Source organism: Manis javanica, chromosome 2 (genome assembly GCF_040802235.1).
Source record: "Manis javanica isolate MJ-LG chromosome 2, MJ_LKY, whole genome shotgun sequence".
Classification (NCBI taxonomy): domain Eukaryota; kingdom Metazoa; phylum Chordata; class Mammalia; order Pholidota; family Manidae; genus Manis; species Manis javanica.
The window spans coordinates 205,285,547-205,305,026 of record NC_133157.1 but is presented as its reverse complement, the minus strand read 5'-3'; the positions used below and the strand labels follow the sequence as shown (position 1 = coordinate 205,305,026).

At 39.5% G+C, this 19,480-nt stretch overlaps 1 protein-coding gene across 4 annotated transcripts in view; it reads left to right on the top strand.

Annotated features, from left to right (window-relative positions):
* Nucleotides 1-2,893, top strand: part of LOC118969742 (uncharacterized) — a 203,064-nt gene extending 200,171 nt beyond the window's left edge. For all 4 annotated transcript variants that reach the window (XM_073230051.1, XM_073230054.1, XM_073230053.1 and 1 more), the window contains one exon: nucleotides 1,853-2,893. In XM_073230051.1, coding sequence (XP_073086152.1) covers nucleotides 1,853-2,008 — 156 coding nt within the window. In that variant the 3' untranslated portion in view covers nucleotides 2,009-2,893. The remainder of the gene's footprint in view (nucleotides 1-1,852) is intronic.
* Nucleotides 2,894-19,480: the final 16,587 nt, after the last annotated feature.

Genomic DNA, 19,480 nt, shown 5'->3' with positions numbered 1-19,480 from the left:
GCAGTCGCTAGCTTCTTTGGACCCAAAAATCAATGGGGAAAGCTTTGTATTCCAGCTTCATCCATCCTTGTGGGGCCCTTTGCTATTCATTTTCCAAAATGCTGTATATTTCTAGTCATGGCTGTCTACCCACAGGCCCACCAAAATAACCTGATGGATGAAGGCTTGTCCTGACGAAACCTAGGAATAACTCCTTCATACCTTTCAGGCAAGGCAAAGGAGGTCATTGGATTGACCTCTGAAAGAATGTCCTGTCACCCACTGGGAGGCAGGCCATGACCTCATACAGGCTACCTGTTGCTGAGACTGATGCAAAAGTTGCTCCATGAATCATAAATCTTTCACCACCCTTCCTTGAAAGCTTGTCACTTCCTGCCCTTTCCCTTGACGGATGTGCCTGGCTCTCAGTGCTATAAATGTTGAATAGGTTCTAAATGATTAACCAAGGCCAAGAGTTTTCATAAATGAAGATCACGGGGTGGATTTCTTGAGTGAGCTCTAATTTTCAAGTGCACTTAAAAACAGAGTCCAGGGGCTAATGAATATTGAACACTATTTTAAAAATAATAGTTTATATAGCTGTGCATATTAATAGCAATGGCCATTAGTATTTATAGCATATCTGCCCTATACTGATTTTTTAAATATACATATATTCTCAATAATTCTTAATAATAATACTATTAAGTTATATTAATTAAGTTGCATATAATATTATTAACCCTTAATAATAATACCATTATTAGATACTATTATTCCCACTTTACAGATGACAAAACAGACTCAAAGAAGTTACTACCAGCTAAGACCACAGAAAGGCATAGCTAATGTTAAAACTAGGTTTGAAGGAATGAATCCTACGGTCTTTTCATAAACAGATATTTTGTTTGTTAGCACTTAATTTCACTATTTTTGTTATCTCTGAATCTCACTAGTTCATTCCTATACCTTTGAAACCTACTATGCTATGAAACCCAACCTTTCTATTCAATTCAACAAGTATTTATCAAGTATTTGTTACATGTAAAACACATGTTGGGTCTTCTGAGCATAAAAAATGATGGTAGACACTATCTTGTCTTTTAGGTAAACTTTATATCATCTTGTCTTCTAAATATTTCATCTACATTAATTTAAGTTAAAAGCCTTATCATGTATTTATAACATACTGTGTTTCTGAAATTTTCACATATTATTTTATTTAATCTTTGAACAACTCTTCAACACTCAATTTATAAAAGGAAAGTGACATCCTCCAAATCACTGAAGTTGACAATTCAGGTACATTTTGAATCTAAATCTTTCCAGCTCCTAATTTTAGGGAACCTGAACATTTGTCAGTGTCTGAAGGGGTTTTTGGTAATCACAACTTGAGCCAAGGGTGCTATCAGTACCTAGCAACCCAGGGATGCTGCTAAAATCCTACAGTACCAAAGAAAGCAATGAACAACAAAAATTATCAATAGTGCTGGGACTGAGAAGCCCTACACTATACTGTAAGGGTTCCTGAGAGCAAAGATCACAGCTTACAAACTTTTAGTGCCAGAAATTATCTTAAAGATTGTTGAGACTTATTGCCAGCATTTAATCAATATATTACTGAACTTCTGTTATGTGTGCGCAGGGATTTGCTTTATTCGTTCACTCAATTATCCAGTATTTGTTGGAAACGGCTTTTCTAATCACTGGGAATTACACATGTATACTTGTTCTCATAAGTGCAAAGGGCCTTTCTGAGTTTGGCTGATTGCAGAGAGAATACAAGTGAACCCATGTGGTTCTCTGAGCTCCAGTTCAGTAAGATGATTGCACTGTTGTAGTAAGAGGATATTGTTTGGCTTTTATCTTCCAGGAGCTTCAAGAAAAGGCAGGAAAGAGACAGATAGGAGGCAGTGATGTGGTGACTTCCTTCTGGGCAGCAGGAGGTTCTGAGCACCTAGAAAGTCTGGCGACACTCAGAGCACAGGCAGTTTGCTTTGCTGCTGAGAGAGTTCGAGTGCGGCCCTGAGCAGGAGAAGGTGAGCTTCCTCCCCGCGCCCTACCCCAGAGCGCCGTTCAGCTTGGCCACCGTGGGGGCACAAAACATCACCAGGAAGACTCGTGCGCTCAGAGGAGCAGCGTCCTCCCAACAGCTCTGGTGACAGACCATCGTAGCAGTCGGGGGGCCCTCAGCAGGAGCTGAAGCAGAAAACTGAGGAGCCTTATCCCTCAGCCCCTGAGGCACTCGAGACATTTCAGAGGTAAATAAAAACCACTTTGAGAAGAGATGGTTAGGCCAGCAGCACTGGAAACCATAATAGTCTGAACAAGGATGGTAACAGGATGGTACTGAAGTTCAAGGTCTCCTGGAACCTGGGATATTTGATTTCTTAAGTTAAAAATATAGTCATGTGTTTTAGAGGATTGACAACACATTGGGGAAAATGTAATATTAAAGACTCTCTTTTCTTTTAGGGGGATGTTTTATTTATCCAGCACTATTATATATAATCCCTCTGCTGGCTAATTATGTATAGCATGTATTATTCTGCTTAACTGTCTCTGCAAAAATTAAAGGTGGATGTCCATATATTCATTTTATAGACAAAGAAACTGAAACCAGACAATTCAGTTTATAAATAAAGAAATTAAAACCCCAAGGTCAAATATTTCCCCAAATTTGCCAACTCTCTTTTATTTCTGGGCCTTCATGTCATCTGCCTTTTCTTGCTGGGACCTTTCTTTGATGACTGACACCATCACTCTTTGATTGACTCGTACCCATCTAGTAACCAGCTCAAAGGCTTCTCTGACCCTCTAAGTCCAGATCAATTTTCTGTATTATATGCTCATAGCACTGTATTTTTCAGTTTGTGTAATAGCCATAAACTTGATTATTACTCTTGTTGGTTTACATTTTGTCAGCATTCGTTTTCTGTACTAAATTAAAAGCATCTTCAGAGGAAAGAACCATGACTTGTTTGTTCACCTAGGTCTCCTCAGTCTATGGTACAGTGCCAGGTACAGAGTAAGTGCTCAGTAAATCTGTGCACAGGCTGCCTGAGGACTGAAGCTGCCCCACCAGTGGGTAGAATTTCGTTTGGGCACAGGGAATGCGAAGGATGCCAAAAGAAAGAGTTGGGAACTTAAATGGTGACCAGACATAAAAGGTAGAAGATATTGACTGAAGATTTTGGGGCTTTGGTTGGTGGACTTTGGGAGGCATCAGTGATTTAGATCAGGTGAACAGCATTGTGGCTCTGCTGCTGAGAGATTCTCCTGGGAGCTACATGCATGTTGGATCACATGAGGAACAAGTAGAGATGGAGAGACCAACTAGGTGCCCATTGCAGTCATTGTCATTGGGGATAATGGGGCCCAAAGTGTGAGGCAACTGACCCTACAGGGAAGGGACTAGGGCGGGAGTGATGACAGTGACCTTGCTGACAAGGGAGAAGCCAGACCTGCTCAAGCAAGGGAGAACACGCTGTCAGAGGACATTCTCTGATTGCCAGACCTGGCTGCTTACAAGGGCAGTGAGGTCATAGACAGAAATACGAAACTCAGGAGAATAAAGAGTTTGGGAGAAAGGATCATTCATGTGCTGGCTGTTCTCCACAGATCTGTCCTGAGCTATTGTGTCTTCCTTCTCCCTTGATTCTTTCCTCATTGTCTTCTTTCATCTCAGGGCTTTGGAAGGAAAAGTGGAAGCCTGAGTAGTATCACAGGATAATGGTGAACACGAGGTTTGAGAATTAAGTATATCTAGGCTCGAATCTTGGTTCTACCAGTTTTTCCTCTGTGTACCTTTGGGTAATTTTGGTAAACCTCAGGAAGCCACAGTTTCCTCATCTATAAAAAAGGAGGTAGAGTATTTTTCATAGTGCAGCTATCACCTGGGTTATTTGTGATCTATTCATAGCTCCTTGCATATAATAAGCCATCCGTAAATTCTTGATGAGTTAGGTGTTTCCAGTGGTGCAGAGTTATCTATTAGGGTCATTGCTATTGTGTCCTGATGCTAAATGTGGTTCTTTCATATTAACTTTCCTATAGAAATGTTTTTCCAAATTATGAATCATTATGCTAAAGAATTACTGTCTTCAATGACTACTGCTCACATAAACGATATTATTAGTAGTATTAAAAAATAAGTGCTTATTATGGGTAATGCTGGCTCCAAGGGCTTTTGTTGCTTGTATTTCCTTTTATTTCTGTGCTATGTATTTTGATACAGCAAGAAGAGTGTGTCAGTTAGCAATTGCTGCATAACAGTCACCACATACTGAGCTCATGATTCTTCTGGTCAGCACATTTGGCTGGGCTTAAATGGACATCTTTTATAATCTAAAAAGTTTTGACTCATCTTGGTTGGATCTACTCATTTGTCTCAGGTTAGTAAAGAGTAGGTCGGAGCTGACTAGTCTGAAATGAGGTGGCAACTGGTCTTCAAAGATGGTCCCCAGTGAATTATGCCTCTTGGTATGCATGCCCTCCAAGAGTTCCCTCTCAAATTTGGGCTAGTCTTGTGGCCCCCTCTACCAAGAGAATGCAGAGGAAGTGACACTGCTAATTGAGGTCTAAGCCTAAGAAAGCCTGATAGCTTCCACTTTTGCCCTTCTGAGAGCCTTGAGCTGTCATGTAAGTCCAGCTGTCATGCTGGAAAGACTGCATGGAGATGAAGCAGAAAAGTAACACGGAGAGGCCTTGAGATGGGAGAGAGAAGAGAGGAAGAAGCAGCAAGGAGAGGAGAGGAGGTGGGCAGTATTTCGGGGGGACAAAGCTAGGGGAGGGGGGGAGAGGTGAGAGAGACCCATCTGTCCCAGCACCTCAGCCTTCTCTACACCCAGACACACCAGCAAGCCATCCGGATGTTCCAGTCCAGCTGAGTCCCAAATAACTGCAGTTCCAGACAATAAGTGAAACAGAAGAAGAACTCGGCTGAACCCCATCAACACACAGATATAGGAGATAATTAATTTTTTAAAATCATCATGTTTTAGGGTTGTTTGTTCACAGCAATAGATAACCAAACCAGATGGCTTCACTCATATATAGCTGCCTTTCAGCTAGTGGGGTCACAGGGGTGTCTGGGGGCACATGTCTCTCCTCACTGAGTGGGGTCGCCAGGTCTGTTCTCATAGTGGCAGCAGGGTTCCAAGAGAATAGGTACAAGTAATGTAAGTCCTCTTGAGGTTTGGACTCAGACTTGGCACAAAGTGTCTTTCCCTGCATTCTTTCAGCCAAAGATAGTCACGAGGCCACTCTGGATCCCAAGGCACAGAAATAGATCCTAGCTCCTAAGAGGAGGTGCTGCAAAGTCACATTGCCAAGTAAGTGGAATGCAGGGAGGGATGAAAAGTTGCAGTTATTTTTGCAATCCACCATGTAAAACAATGCTTATTATAACCATCTTTACAGGTGATGACACAAGGCTTTGAAGAGGTTAATTGACTCTCCCGAGGTCTGACAGTAAATGTGTGATGTTGGGATTCCTGAGTTTACATTCTCTCTCTTCCATCATGTTTCTTCTATGTTTTAGTAATTCTTTTGTTGCTATTATTTTAGCTCCAGAATTTTTCCTAAATGAATCATCAAGTATATTCCATGCATTTTTGTGATGCTCCGTAATTTAAAACTGAGAAAGTTATGGTTACATGTCTGAAACTTCAAAGTTGGATGTTGAATGCATTAACCTTTAAGTCACACTGTCCAGGGAGCTGTTAACTCCCCCTCTTGAGCAGCTGGGCTTGTCACTAACACTACTCGGCTGGCTTAGTCATCTGTTCTTTATTAACTGCTAAACAATTGGTTCCAAATGGAAGTTTATAGAGTTACTGCTGAAAAGCTGCAGAGGGCCCTAGAGACTTCTGATGAATTGACTCACCTCTTCTTTACCATTTTCTATGCCCATTTTCATGATGTAACTAGAACTTTCTCAGCTAACTTAAAAAAACAATTTGGTTCAATGTGACCATTGATAGAGTTGCATAGTGACTGTGTCTGTGCTTGATTAGTTGGCCATCATTATTCAGATTTTTCTGATGGGTAGATTAGGTCAGGAGACTGCCTCTTTTCTCCCCTCAGGGAGAGCCTATGACCAGCATCAAGCACCTGCAGATCTCTCTGCTTCACACTGTAGCCAAAGGTATATTAATTGGTCTGAGTTACTTCCAGAAAGTCACATTGACAATGAACTGTAATTTGGCCAAAATCATGGATCTCCAAAATCCTCAAATCCTATCCCTCCTATCAGGGTCCTGAAAAGAACATGTGTTCTGAGGATAAGGCTAGGCAAAATGTATTTTTTAAATCATAAGGCTTTTGCTTAAAAAGAAAAATAAGCTTTGACCTCCCCCAGGAAGCAGGGCCAGACCCAAGGGAGGGTTCTTTTATGCAGGTGAGAGACAGGGCCAAGCAACTGCCCTTCCCTCTCTCCTAGGCCTACACTGAATACCTTCTGCAGTGATGAGGAAAGGGGAAACCAAAGAAGACAAGACGGTGTGATCCCAAATCCTGCTGCACACCCAACTGGGTGAGTTGCAATGGGAAATCACCACTAGAGAGACTAAAGAATGACCTGGACACCCATAGGCGACTTGAGGGTTTATTGGGACTTACATACAGGGAGTCTAGGAGTGGCTGGCTTAACAAGGTTGCACACTGCTGTTGTAGATGGAGGGAACTGCTACGATGGGGTGAGGAGACAAAGACCATGTGTGTACCAGGGTCAAGGGGACAGAGACTGTGTGCTCTGCAGGAAGCGATCATTCTTGTGCCACTAGTGCCCCAAGGAACAAAACCTTGGTCAGAGGGGTCTGCTTCCCAACCAGATGTTTCCATTGATAAGAGGGGCTTGGATTTGGCCAGCCCCAGGCCGCCAACATACTGTGTACCTAGCATGCCACCAGAGGAAGAGACCATGTGGACATATGGCTATTCTGGGACAAAAGGCTAGAAACAGGCAGTGCTCGTTCCCACAAAGACCATCTCTCAGATTTGTAGCCTTGGCCCTCTACCCTGAGCCTTCTAGAAGAGGAACAGATTCCAAGAACAGCCCCACACCCTACTCACTTCACCTGCTTCATGGAGGTGAGACCATTTCAGGAGGCAGTATCACCACCCTTTTATCACCTGGACACTATCTATGAGTTCCTTGCACTGAACCCATCCTCATGGGTACAAAGGGAATGAGGAGGGTAAAGAGTAGACTTGGGCTCCCCTGAGAGGTCACCACATTCGCGACCTAGAATGATACCGAGTTCCTCGAACTCCTTTCCTCCTCCTCTTTCCTAGGAGGTGACTTCAAGAGCACCAGGTTGGTGAGTCCTGGGTTTGGGCTGCAGAGTTTTCACTTTCTGTCTCTTTCTGTCTCTTTCCCGCCTATAGAACTGAAGTAACTGTTCTTCTCCATCTAAAAATATTGTCAAGAACTGTGTTTTATGTGAGAATAGCAAAGACGGCCGGGGGGGGGCGGAATGGTGTTTATGGTTCCCTCTGCTCTGGATCACCGTTTTTCATCTCCACTGTCCTCTTGACCATGCAGATATGATCAGGAAGCACTTGCTTTTTTTCTCCATTGTTGTGTGTTTATGTCTATCCTAGATGATTTATCCATTGATATCAACACTTAATGGTATTCCAGTTTGCACTGAGATTAATTGAATTCATAAACCAAAATGTGAAAAACTAAATCCTTTGCAAAGAAGAGGCCAGAATCATGAATGCCACCTGATCTGGAAATTTAAAGCTTGCACAAGGTTTAAAGGGGTCCCTGGACTGAGTCTGACAGGTCTACTCATGATTTTGAGGCAGCATGCTTACTTTAGCAGGAGAAAGTCCTGTGCGGATCCTAATATTTATAAAGGGAACAGTTCCTGGCTCTCAATAAAAGGTATCAATAAGTAGTACTGATAGTAATGATAGTAATAGCCGTCTCTGAATAAGTGTGTCTAATAGCAGAACTAGTAGACATAGTCATAATAGCAACACTGAAAGTGGTAGTAGTGCTCATAGTAATAATAGTAATGGTAATGGTAACAGTAGTAGTAGTAGAAGTTAGTACTGGAATGGTAGTAATAATAGTGGTTCTCTCCCTTGCCATTCCACAAACACAGCTCCCACCTTCCTGTTTTTACTCATGATGTTCCCCCACTCCTTTTTCTTCTAAAGCTATTGAAGTTCTAAATAGTTTTCAGCATTCACTATAAAGGCATCTCTTGTAGGAATCCTTGCTTGATTATATAAATTGGAATCAATAACTTCTCATTTTTCTTCTCCCAATGATTTGCTCATACCTCTCTTAGAGTTACCAGTTAATAAATTTACTGAAATCATCTGTTTATTGTGCTAGTTTCCCCTTAAGTTATAAAGGAAGTTACTGTCTTCTAACTTTTCTTGACTAAAAAGTCTTAGCACAATATCTTGCCCACCATATGCAATAAAAGTTTATTGAATTAATGAGTAAACAATTAATGAATGTGAACTGAATCCAATGAAGGTTATATCACAGAATGAAAGAAATTCTCAACGATGAATGAGATACCTGAAGTACCAAGAGTGATATTTCAACATAAGCAGCATTCCCTGCTACAGACTTTACTAATTAATGTTACATATTCATTCAAATGTATCATCATGAAATCTAATTCTTTCCAATGGTGACTTGAACTAGTCAATCTGAAAACATAGGTTATGTCCATAAAATACATAATGAAATCTAATTCACTCCAATGATGACTTGACATAAGTAACGTACATAAAATACATGACTCAGGTTAAAGTGTGCCAAGAACAAGCACTAAATTGGCATCATTTTAATTGTAGCAGTTGAAGCATGTGGGTGGTGGGTGATAACTCAGTTAGTGAGCACATTGTCATTCTGGGTTCAGCAGTATTAATAGTAGTTATATATTTGATCCAGTAAGAAAAGGGTGGTTAACATTTGTCAAAATGTTAGAACTTAGAATTGTTCCTTTAATAGAAACAATTAATTTTTGTGTATAATTATTCATAAGCCCTTTATTAATTAAAGTTCTGAAAAGAGGCTCCATGTCTCAGTGAAATGTGTTGAAATATTCTATACTTCCTGCACACATAGAACAGAGAACTAGATTTTAGCAAACAAGGTTCTCCAATCCCAGGGATCCAATTCTTTTAGGTAAGAGATTTTGTAGAATATTAAAGAGCAGTGAATTCACCTGACAACAAGTGTTTGGTGAACATTTAGAGATTCATAACCAATGTTTATAAATGATGCATTATTTATAATTTGCCTTGTTACTGAAAAAAATCTGAGTAGGTTACAAGATTATATAAAATACCAGATGAAAATAGATGAGATTAAATTGCATGAGTGAGAAACAAGAGTGAAAAAGAGTGCAAGTATGACTTAGAACAGCAATCAAGTCAATGGAAATGTGGCCTCCATAAACGTCTGAAATCTACTGTAAGAATGGAGAAGAGACATGTATGGAGTTCTGAGATTTCTAGCAGCAGCATAAGAAAAGACTTCTGCTAAATCCTAGTGGTCAAAACGGCAAAATGCTCAGAAAAGAGTAATTGACTCAGGCAGAAATGTGCAGTAAAATGCAATAGACAATATCTTTAGCCGCATCTCTAGAGAAGATACAATAAAGAATTTCATAAAGCTGTATCATAGAATATCTTTCAATATAGGTCACAGCATTTGCCCAGTATACTGAAATAGCATACTCTATCTAGCTATAAACTGTTTCTAAATAAAGGAAGCAAAGAGTGGCATGATGCAGTGAGGCAGTGCTGGTCTTGGGCCTGGTATTCTTGTGCTCTAATCATATTTGTGCCTTTAATTGGCTATGTGAATCTACGAAAAAACAACCCATCAAAATCTAGAACTGGGCCTACGGCCAAGTCAGGCTACTTTCTACATGTATTATGAAAGTCGAAATGGGATAATAGTTACAGAGGCTAATATACATTGTGGAAATAAGAATTATTTAATTCTGAAGAAGAAGGAGGTTGTTGGTTTTTTTTTTCCTGAGAGAACTCCAAGATTCTCTTCTACTTCAGTGATTACTCAACAGAGAAATAAAAGGAGTCTCTTGTAGGATTTCCATCCAAGAGTCAGTTATTTTCTAGACTCTGAGGATGAAACAAGAATATCATCTAGATGACACATCATAGGTATCACAGAAGATAGAGATATATAGATATATGCATATATATATATGGAGAGATCTCTATCCCTATTTATTTCAGTAAAGAGGTAATTATAATTCAGGGGCATTAAGTGGCATAGTACAGGGTATCAATTCCATCTGAGAGAAACAAGGAAGGCTTCCTGGAGAACTAGCATCTGACCTGAGACCTAAAGATGTGAGGAATGAGCTAGATAAAGAAGGTTCTGGGTGAAGGGAACAGCATGTACAGGCAAAGACATGAAGTCAGGGAAGAGCGCAGCATGTCCGTCAGATGGAGGGAAGTTTAGCACGGTTAGAGTGTAAGGGGCAGTGTCCATGGACAAAGCTCCAGAGGGATGAAGGAATTAGGCCTTGAAGCTATGTGATCCTTCAAAATCAAAGTGTGTTCTGTGGACCACCAGCATGGGTACTGTCTGGGTGCTAATTAGAAATGCAGGGTTTCAGATCCCACCTTAGACCCCCTGAATCAGAAATTACACTTTAACAAGGTCCCCAGGTGACTCTCATGCACATTAGAATTTGAGAAACTGAGTCTAGGCCATACTCAGAAGTTTGAAGTAGGCCTTAAGGCCCTTGGAGATGACGCTGAAATTTCAAAACAGAGTTGCAGCATGATGGTTGTTACGCTTTCGAAAGCTGCTTTCTGTTTCCTGGGGCGGGGGCGGGGGGGTGCGGGAAGGACATGCTGCGTAAGCGAGGTCTACCAGTTGTCTGACTCTGCCACCATCTGCCTCCTCCACTTACTGGAAAACTTGCTGCTGGCTGTTCTTTGAATCACAGCTGAGTTGGCCACTCCTGTTATGTCTATCGTTTGTTGGGATTCAGAGACAACTTTTCCCTGTGATCATTCCCACAGTGGTCTTACCTTTAGGAGGCAGGACACTAGCTCTTACAGATTTGGCCAAAAATGATTTCCTGTCAAAGCCTCTTCTTCCCATTTCTGCTCACTGTCTCAGTCAAGACATCCCCTCTTCCTTAGACCTCTGTTAAAATCTTCTTCAAATGTAGTGTTGTAGCTGAAAGACCACTGATGAGCCCATGTTCAAGTCCCAGGTAGACCTTTACTCACTGTGTAAACTTGGACAAGTTATTTAACCTTTCGGAGTTAATTCTGGTTAACTCTGGAAAGTTTAACCTTTCTCAGTTTCCTCATTCTGTAAAATGGAAATGATAATAATATTGACTTTGAATGTGTTTCTAAGAAATAGAAGTAAAAACAGTTCAATACTCGATATATTCAGTAGTTCAGTTACTCAGATATGGAAGCTCCTCTACTTGCCTTCAGTCTCACCCTGCTTCAATCCATTTCACTGCCGATGTCTATTTGTAACTCTTGGACAAGCTTACTGCCCTGAATGCAGCCCTGAGGTGGGACAGGACAGAGTCACAGATTACATAGCTGGCAAAGAGAGTTACAATACTGAAAGTCTAAATCAAATAGGGACAACTAGTCAGTGTAATTACAGCCTAATAACATTAGTCAGAAAGGAGAGACAATGGACAGTTAACCAGTTACCTGAGACTCCAGGACAGGACAAAGGTAAGGGGAAGAAGGGGGTGGACAAGATTCTCTGAAGTGTTAACAAGTAGCAATTGTTTTTTTAAAGGATGTGTGTGTGTGTCGGAGGGGGAGTGGGGAGGAGTCTTTACTCCCTTGGATATGATGGGAAAGTCTGTGTAAAGGTCATGCTCATTTGGAAAGCCAGAGTAGTCTTCTAAAAGCCAAATTCGAACAGTCTTCTTTGCTGCTTACAACTTTCAGGAGTTTCTGTAGTATTCCTTATGAGATGCAAGTTGACCTTGACCCAGATTTTGCATATGTCTGGAATCTATGTCTCTCCACTGCTCACTATAGACCCCAGTCCCTAGACCTATGTAAAGAATCATGAATTACTCAACTAATCCTACCTTTCTGTGCACTCTCTCCACTGGGAAATTCCTCTCCTGGTGTCCAAGCATACTCCTGACAATCCCTCAATGCTAAACTCAAGTATCAACTTCCTTCTTGAAAGATGTATTCCTTTCTAGTAGAATCAGTTGCTTCCTAATATGTATACCTCAAAGAGCTCACATCTTGCTTCTTTTAGAGCAGCTGTCATTATGTATGTATATATGCACATATGTATCTATATTATAGGTTATAGGTATGTGTATTTATCACTATATATGTACATACACATATATGTTTATACATCCCTTTTCCCCCCAACAAGCAGAAGGATCTGCTGGCACCAATCCTTACTCTATTCAAGGTGAAATGCAGACCTAGTGTTTCTGAGAATTGACTCACTTGGGATGGGGATGTAGATTAATTTATTTAAACAGACGTATGACAGTGTTTCTTGAAAAATAATTTTAAAAACAGAAAATGAGAAGAAAGACAGAAATACTGAAAGAAACCAAGAAAGAAAGAAAGAAAGAACAAGAAAGCAGAGCTTATTCTACCATATAAAAGCCAGTTGCTTTCTGGATGGATGGGGACTGGCAATTATGATTTTTCCTACGGTAGCTAAAAGGTAGCATTGTCCTTTGCCTGTGTTCCTGCTTTCATTCCAACCTAAGCTGCAGCTTAGAAGCTGGGAGATAAGCAGGCGGCCCTCAGTGATGTTAAGCAGAGAACATCTTCCTCCACCGTGTGCCAACAGTTATTCAAGCAATGCCAGCCCGACAGGAGGACTCGGGCAAGTTGTTATAAATAGTCCAGCCATCTGGCATCCCAAGAACACAGCAAGGGGCACTCTCTCCTCTATTCCAAATCGAGTCTTGATTCAAAACTCACCTCACTGGGGACAGAAGCAGAAATGCTGACTGCTCAAGCCTCCTCTTTTATTCCAAGCTCCCATTTGCTGCCATCTTGTTCACCACTGGCAATGCCAAGAGGTGCCTTGGATGTGTGTGGAATGGTGATGAATCCCTTTGCATAATCTCTATCAGAACCTCTTTCCTGCCTCAAGGAATTGTAATTTTTTTACAATAATACAATGAAAAATTTCAATATACTAATGCAATAAAATATTTTTTACTGTAATAATAATAATTCTAAATATAAGTCATGAACTTTTTAGATGTCAGGATAAATTCCCTAGTACTCCTTACAACCAGATTGCCTCATTTCTAATGGTCATTCATCCTTTGCAGAAAATCTTGACCTGCCATTGCTGTTAAATTTTTTTTTACAGGGCATTTTCTAGAATACTGTGGTAGTCAATAAATGTGTTTACTGAATAAATCATTAGGCCAGTATAGAATTCCATCAAAACATTACTTTAATACTTTGAGAGGGGATGGTAGTTCAAAGACAAAAAGGACATTAGTCTTTGCCAGTAGAGTTTCACAGTTTTGGGAAGGTATATAGAAAAAACCCTACAAATATCCCATCATATACGTATTGCTTAGAGATGTGCTCAAGGGCTGGAGTAGCATCACAGGTGAAAGTTCAAATCTATGGATGTGGAAAATCAGGGAAGACGACCTGGAATGGTAATGTGCTTGGGCTCATCTCCACAGTATGAGTAGAAATTGGCCAGGCAGAAAATTACAGAAGGGTGTTTTCAGCAGAGGATGTAGCTGGAGCAAAGTTGTTGGGATGTGAAATATTATCAAACATTTGAAAAACTGCTGGTGGCAGGTTTTTTTTAAGCTATTATATTATATATACATTATAGCTGGAGAGAAAGTGGAGATCAAGGAGTGGTAGGGGAGGAGGGTGGCGAGGAAGGCAGGGGCAGATCACAGAGGGTCTGTAGAAGGGAGAGACCACCACTCAGCATGTGAAGCCAAAGAGAAGTTATTTAAGTGAGTAAGGGCAAGGCTGGTCAGGCCCAGCTCTTCAAGTAACGTTGACTGCTGATTTCATACAGCGTGTCTGGGTCAGCAATGTTTGGGGAAATACGTGAGTTACATAGAGTTGGAGTGGATGGTCATCAGCGCTGGAAGCATCATTATCCGGGCAAGGCTGTTGCTTACTGGCTGGCTTTCAGAGGCTGTGCCTTAGCAGGAGCCCACTACGGATTGGCTGACCAGCAAAGCGAGGCTGTCACTGATTGGCTGGTTCTCAGGAGCACCTGCCTTGCAGCAAGTTTCATTAAGGATTAGACTGAGGGGAGTTGTCACCCATCCAGCAAGTTTAAAACCACTTCTCATTTACATCACAGTAGTCTGCCCCTAGGAGTGTTTGGAGACCTTGTCGGTCTTGGTCTTATGGGCAATGAGGACCCATTGAATGATTTTGAGAAGGAATACAATTTATAATTTGGAAAGATCATTCTGACCTGAGCAGGGAGAAGAAAGCAGATTCAGATTTGACTTTTAGAAGACCAAATCACTAGTACCTTTTAACAGACTTTCTCATCATATCCCAGAGAGTAAAGACCCCCCTTAAAAAATAATATTGCTCTATTTAATATCGATTTTACTACAATAGTTTACTGTGCTTTGTACTGGTTTGTTACATCTATTTTTAGCTCTAAAAGATTTTTAATGTTATGTTTTAACTGTTTTTTAAAATGGCAAATATCTACAAGTTTTAAAAGTCTTTCCTGAAATACCTATCTTCTAAATAGAGCATCAAGTCCTTTGGTGTTTATTCTGATTATTGCTATATTTGGGCAGAGTTAAACCATTGTACTTTCAGTTTTCTATTTAGCATAGTTCAGGTCCTCTGCGAACAGAGCCTGAGGCAAGGAATAAACAGCCCAGCTCTCCCTGGGCGGTGCCCTCCCAAGGTGGTGAGAATGAGCAAAGGTGATGCCTTCCCACACTGGCCCCCGCATCACTGCCAGGAGCTGCACAAAGACATAGTCAGGAGCTCAGCAGGTGCCACCGCAGGGCTCCAAGATGCTCCATACAGGCTGTTTGGAAAGAACAGTACTTAGAATAGAATTTATCTACATCCTCCCTCCTGTCTCCTCTCCCCCACCAGTCAGTGCTCACACAAAAGGAAGCCAAGTCCCCCTCACTCCTGGGATGTGCCATCCAGTCCTTTGGCTGGAGAAGCAGGTCCCGCACCTGCGTTGTGGGTGTGTGACAGGAGCCAGCCACTTGCCTGTTGTCTTGGATGGCAGCACCCAGAGGGCCTGGGGGTGGTCTGGCCGGCTGACAGTAGGTGGGGACCCAAGACAGGAATGCCTCATGGCATTGGAGACCCGTGACACACACCGTCATTTTCTAAATTCAGTCTCTCTTTTCTTGTCTTCATTTGGATTATTTCTTCTCTTTCTCTCCTCTGCTGATTTAGTAGCTATGTGTAAGTTTGTTTTTATTATGAATTATCCTTAAATTTTAACATATATATTTGATTTAGTAAAGCTAAAACTTAAAATGATAGCTCTAATCTTCATCGAGTCCTACAAAAATTTGAGGGTGCTCGATTCCAATCTCCTCGTCTTCCTTGAGAATATTGTCTATTATTTTAGTTATACCATACAATAAAGTCTATTATTATATGTTGCGTGTTGGTATAATTAACCAATATTTCTGTTGTTGAGTTTTTGGGGCTTTTGTTTTTTTGTTTTGTTTTTTTTCCTAAACACAGAATCATACATTTTCCTCTTTTACCTTAAACTCATTACTTTCTTCTTATCAATGTATCTATCTGAGACTTGTTTAATTGCTCAGGAATAAGCTATGAATCATCCATTCCCTCAATTTTTGTTTCTGAAATTTTTATTTTCTCTGAAAACATCTTTACTTTTTCATCCCTCCTGAATGTTATTTGAACGGAGGGAATCAGTTGCAGATGGGGGAGGTACTCTTGCAAAGTGGGTTTTGGAATCAGACTATCTGGGTTTGATTCTCAGTGGTGCTTCATATGAACTATGGCAAATGAGTTTTCAAAATTAAATTTTCTAGATATTTGTTTTGTTTCTGATGTATATGAAATTGACATGTGTATATTGACCTCAAATCCAGTCACCTATTTAACTCTTTCTATTTTAATAATTTATTCATATAAATTCTTGGGTGGTTTCAGTATGGATGATCCTACCATCTGCAAAAAAGTCACTCCAATAATTTTCAATCATTTTGCAATCAAGACCACAACATGGTAATATTTGATGCTTAATTCTGAATGCAAAAATAAAGAGGTCTGATAATGCCAAGTGGTAGAGAGGAAATACTATGGCAGGATATCTCATTAACTGCTGGGAAGAGTGTCAACTGCCACATCCATTTTGAAAAACAGTTGACAGTATTGTGTAAACTGCAGACATTCACATACTCTAGGGTTGAATTAGTTCCTTCATAGGTATTTATTTAAGAGGAATTCATGCATTTCTTCAGATGTTTATAAGAACAGTCAAACAGATAAAGTTCTCTATGTAACAATAACAAAATGAAATATTATGAAGTCTAAATGAATGAATCATAGATGTATGCAATATGAAGGACCCCTAGCAGTATGATATTAAGTAACAGCATATTATACTTAGTAGTACAGTACTGAGTACAAAATAAATTGCAAAAATAGCAAATGGTATAATACACTTTATTATGAATCTAATAAAGCATAACAATATACTTACAGAAATGCAAATATTGCAGTACAATGACTTTTTCCAAAAACAAGGTAGTAATTAATATAACATTTAGGATAGAGCTGTTCACACTAGATAGGTTGAGGCAGGGGTTTGGAATAGCAGAGGACCAAATGAGTAGATATAAGTTATAATCAGTGTACTAGTTTCTGTGTCCACGGTGGGCCCATGGTAAACAAATAAGCAGACACATACGTAAATAAAAGAGGACAATGCATGGACAAATATTGAGAGGGCACCATGAATGAAAGATTATGATTAGTCCAGGACTAGGTGCCTGAGGTCCAGACAAAGAAGGAAATTTCTCAACTCTACCCCTTATTTAAAAAAGTGATTCCCCAAGTACTTTTTCTTATCAGAAAACATATATTCCATGTTAAGGAGTTAAGACAACCAATTGAAATTGCAGGCTTTCATTGGCTATAGGTTGTGTTTTATGGGAAATAACAATACTTTATGAAGTTTGAAGTCTTACCCAAATCCTTTGTACAAGTGACCCTTAAAAAACTGATTTTTAAACTGTTAATTCACTTATTGAGTCACAATTTACATACAATAAAATTCACCAATTTAAAATACTCCAATGGGTGAGTCTGAAAAATGTATATATGAATGTAACAACCACAGTCGTGATATGGAATATTCCCATCACCAGTAAAATATTCTTGGTCCTTTGCAGTTGATTCCCTTTGCCTCACCCTTGACCCCTAGCAAACACTAAATGACTTTCTATTGGTAGAGTTTTACCTTTTCTAGAATTTCATATAAATGTGAAATTACACAACATATAGTAGGTTGTGTCTTGCTGCTTTCACTTAATACTATACTTTTAGATTAATTTGTGTCATTGAGCATATTACTAGCTTGTTACTTTTTGTTGCTGAGTGGTGTTCCATTTTATGATATATGACAGTTTATCTATTCACCAGTTGATCACCATTTGGGTTGTTTTCAGATTTGTACTATTTTGAATAAAGTTACTATCAGCATTTGAGTTAAAAAAATCTATGTATGAACGTGTTTTCATTTCTTTGGGGAAATAGAGTCATGGGATTGCTGGTTTTATGATAAATGTGTGCTCAATTTTATAGGAAATTACCAAGGTATTTTCAGAAAGTGGCCGCACCATTTTTCATTTCTAATAGCGATATGTGAAACTTTCAAATGTTCCACCTCCTCAATGATACTTGATGTTGCTGTTTTTGTTCTTTTTTAAAATTGTAGCCATTGCAGCAGATATGTACCTCATTGTAATCTTAATTTGCATATCTCTAAGGATAGATGATGCTGACCATCTTATCATGTCTTATTTGCCACCCATATATCTTTATTGGTTCATTTGTTCCCTCATTGCTGAATTTTGAGAGATCTTTGTGTGTTCTGGATATGTTTCTGTCAGATATATGTTTGGCAAGTATGTTCTCCAGTCAGTGACTGGTCTTTTCATTATATTACCATTTTCTTTTGAAGAGCAAACATACTTCACTTTTATGAAATTCAATTTATCAAATTGTTCTTTCATGGTTCATGCTTTTTCTGTCTTAAGGAACTTTTGCCTAATCCAAAGTTACAAAGATGCCCCATGTTTTCTTGTAGAACTTGTATATAGTTTCAACTTTTACATCTAGATCTGTGGATCTATTTTAATTAATTTTTGTGTGTGATGTGAGGTAAGGGTCAAGGTTCAGTTTGTTTTTGCAAATGGGTGTCAAGTTATTCTAGTGTCATTTTTAATTTGACTATCTTCTCTCCAAAGAATTCCCATGGAAAATCTATCCCCAATCAGTTGGCCATATATGTCTGGTCTCCATCTGGAATCACACTGCTCATTTGCCTAATTATCCACCCCTTTACCAGTGCCACGTTGTGAGGATATTTTTAATAACAGAAAGAGAGAACAAGATTTTCCATTTTCTTAAAAGTCTCCCCAGTGAACTGAACTGTAAAATGTTATATGTTGTAAGGATATCAAACCACTGCTTTTTCAGAACTAGTGCAGAGTAATATCTTCTTTTTTTCTGTAACTACAGAGAAAGAGGAGATAGTGCCTCCTTATAAACCTCCAAATACTTCTCACAGTTTTTATATTGAAATGCCATCAGAAAGTATTACAAAGGGGAAAAAAAGCAAGTGTAAAGAAATTGAAAGGGCAGAAGAGAATACTTTGAAATGGACCGTAAATATTTTATCGCCTGTGTAGTGTTCAGCTAGAGCAGTTAACCCTTCCATTCCTTTTTGACTGCTCTCTTTCTCTGGGACCTCTGTTTGGTCAAGACATGATACACATAGAGATTATCCAGCAAAAACTTACTGGATGAAATAAAAGGTTGATTAATTATGAAATGAAAGATTTATTGCCCTGTTAATTTTGTCAGTGTATCAAAATGCTACTTTATCTGATGGTGCTAGCTAAATAAATCTTGACATGTTTCTCTCCAAAAACAGTGGTAGTAATTTAGTTGGGCAGATTTTCTGAAAAAAGCAAAATAGGAAATAATGGACCCTATCTGAGAGTATGCTTAAATGTGCTCTGTAAGTCAGCTGCTGTTTGACTACTGGACTAGGAGGGAAGGTCTAAACTAAAATGGAAATTAGAAATGGTGTGGGCCAATCCACTCATTTTATAGAAGTTACAAATAATGAAAATAATAGCTTTTGAGATGCTTTAATCAGTCAGATGTGTAAAATTAATACTAAGGGAAGTGATAATGCCTTATAGTCCCTTACTGCTTTGAAGTTTAAAAAGGAATTCTGTATCTACGATTTTATCGAATCCTAATGACC